This window comes from Acomys minous (genome assembly GCF_964271855.1).
Source record: "Acomys minous genome assembly, chromosome: 16".
Classification (NCBI taxonomy): domain Eukaryota; kingdom Metazoa; phylum Chordata; class Mammalia; order Rodentia; family Muridae; genus Acomys; species Acomys minous.
In genome coordinates, this window is record NC_140498.1 from 41,824,633 (window position 1) to 41,827,577 (window position 2,945).

General features: G+C 48.2%; 1 protein-coding gene across 1 annotated transcript; it reads left to right on the forward strand.

The window, feature by feature from the left end:
• Nucleotides 1-2,006: 2,006 nt before the first annotated feature.
• LOC311585921 (olfactory receptor 1f45) lies at nt 2,007-2,945 on the forward strand (the record flags this gene model as incomplete). Its single annotated transcript, XM_084761668.1, has 1 exon — nt 2,007-2,945. One exon carries the CDS (start codon nt 2,007-2,009, stop codon nt 2,943-2,945), a length of 939 nt encoding a protein of 312 aa, XP_084617794.1.

Below are 2,945 nucleotides of genomic sequence, written 5' to 3' on the forward strand. Positions count from 1 at the left end.
TCCTGTTGCAGAAGAATTTTGCCAGGAATTCCCCTCAATATCCCACCATTCTCAGGGTTAAGCCCTAAGACAGAAAGTGCGCAGCACAGCTGACAGGTCTATCAGTCTTGGACCCCAAAGAGTCCAAGGAGGAGAAAGGACAAATTGCTCTTTGCTTGTCTCTAACGAGGCTCTTGGGGACCATGGCCCTAGTGGCCATGGAAGCTCTTCTGAACAGCTTGCCCTGTGGCTCTCCCAGATGATGCTCTGGTTCTGAGCACTGAGCTTGTGTGCCAGAGACTCCAGCATACAGCGACAACACCAATAGCAAGTCGTCTCCCGCAGACCAACAACTGCTGGCCAAGCAGAAAAAGTGAAGGAGGCCGAGCGTTTCTGGTGACATCAAGGACTGCCATCTGCTCTAAACTCAGGTGAGTAGGACTTTGTCAGGGACGGCATAGTCCAGGTGAAGCCTTCTAGGGACACCCCTCAGTTTTAAGTGGAACCCTGACATCAGTGGCCATTCTTTGTTTGTTTGTTTTGTTTGTTTTTTCTAGACAGGGTTTCTCTGTGTAGCCTTGGCTGTTCTGGACTCACTTTGTAGACCAGGCTGGCCTCGAACTCACAGCGATCCGCCTGCCTCTGTCTCCCGGAGTGCTGGGATTGAAGGCATGTACCACCGTACCTGGCTGGCCATTCATTATAATCACATATTATAAGCAGCTTTGGTCTCGTCCTGTTCTGGGACCCTGACTGTCGGTAGTCCAGGTCGGCCAAGGCTCTGTCTGTACTTTCCGACTCATCTTTCCTGCTTTAATTCTACAGTTCAGCTCTGCACATAGCCAAGACGTCCTGGCTTAGAACTGGGAAGTGAGCTCTGTGGATGAGTCTAGAGAGCAGCACAATGTGGTTCTCCTCCGGGAGAGGTTTTGGATGAGGCCGATCTGGTCCTCAGAGAAAGCAGTCAGGAAGGCGTCATTGTTCGGATGAGAGAGATGGACAGCCCACGTTGTCTTCAAAGCAACATCACTAAGGATGCTGATGGCAACTGTAATACTGGGCATTGAATGCTCGCTCCCTCTTAGCATCCATGGCAACCTCTCTGTGTGAGTGTGTGCACTTTTTGTGGTTTTATTTTTTTATTGTTTGTATAGATTACTTGTGTTAAACAACAGTTTCATCATGGTGTTTTTACACATGTATAAAATGTGCTTTGACCACAAGCAAACCCTATCATTCTTTACTGTCTTTTGCATCTCTTCTGGTCTCCCTGTCCATTCAAGTAGCTCTCCTTCTACTTGAATGCTTACTATTATGCATTAATTAATAAAATAACATTAATCAATTAAGCCTAAAAATAGGATCTCTCTACATAGCTCAGGCTGTACTGAAATGCTCTATGTAGACCAGGCTTGGCAGAAACTCAGAGAGATCTGCCTGCCTCTGCCTCTGGGAGTACTGGGTTTAAAGGTGTGTGCCACCATGGCTGACCCTTGCTCATTAATTAATTAATTATATTTGTCATGCATGTTTTTGTTTGTTTGGTTTTTTGTTTTGTTTTGTTTTTTTGAGACAGGGTTTCTTTCTTTTCTTTTTCTTTTTTTTTCCATGCTTTTTTTAAACCTAGATTTTTCCATTTGGAAAGAAATGTATCTGGGCAATGGTGGGACATGCCTGTAATCCCTGTATATAGAGAGGCAGTGGAAGGCAGATCTTTGTGACTTCCAGGCCAGCCTGGCCTACAAGGTTAGTCCTGGACAGCCAAGGCTACACAGAGAAGCCCAATATCAAAAAAACCAAAACCAAAACCAAAACCAACCAACCAACCAAACAAACAAAAAACCAAACCAAAACCAAACCAAACCAAACCAAAACAAAACAAAGCCCCAAAACAAAAAACTAAACCAAAACAAAAAAAATCTTTCACTAGCTCCTATGACATATTTATCTATAATTTTAGGTGTCCGGTCTTCACCAGTACTCTCCAAGTTTTTAGGGTTTAATCATTTTTGCCTGCTGATAGTCCAATGAGAGGGACCAACCAGACCAGCGTCTCTGAGTTCCTCCTCCTGGGCCTCTCCAGGCAGCCCCAGCAGCAGCAGCTCCTCTTCCTGCTCTTCCTCATCATGTACCTGGCCACCGTCCTGGGGAACCTGCTCATCATCCTGGCCATCGGCACAGACTCCCGCCTGCACAGCCCCATGTACTTCTTCCTCAGCAACCTGTCCTTCGTGGACGTCTGCTTCTCCTCCACCACCGTCCCCAAGGTACTGGCCGACCACGTCCTCGGGAGTCAGGCCATTTCCTACTCTGGGTGCCTCACACAGATGTATTTCCTTTTCCTGTTTGTGGACATGGACAATTTCCTGCTGGCTGTGATGGCCTATGACCGGTATGTGGCCATATGCCACCCCTTACACTACACAACAAAGATGACCCAGCAGCTCTGTGTCCTCCTTGTAGTTGGTTCGTGGGTGGTAGCCAGCCTGAATGTCCTATTGCACACCCTGCTCATGGCGCGACTCTCATTCTGTGGGGACAACATCATCCCTCACTTCTTCTGTGATGTGACCCCCCTGCTGAAGCTGTCCTGCTCGGACACGCACCTCAACGAGCTGATGATTCTTACAGAGGGGGCTGTGATCATGATCACCCCATTTGTCTGCATCCTGATCTCCTACGTCCACATCACCTGTGCCGTCCTGAGAGTCTCATCCTCGAGGGGAAGATGGAAAGCCTTCTCCACGTGCGGCTCCCACCTGGCCGTGGTCTGCCTCTTCTATGGCACCATCATCGCTGTGTATTTCAACCCCTCATCTGCCCATTCCCCTGAGAGGGACACGGCAGCCACTGTGCTGTACACAGTGGTGACCCCCATGCTGAACCCTTTCATCTACAGCCTGCGGAACAGGGACCTGAAAGGGGCTCTACGAAAAGTGGTCCATAGGAAGATATTTTCTGTTTAG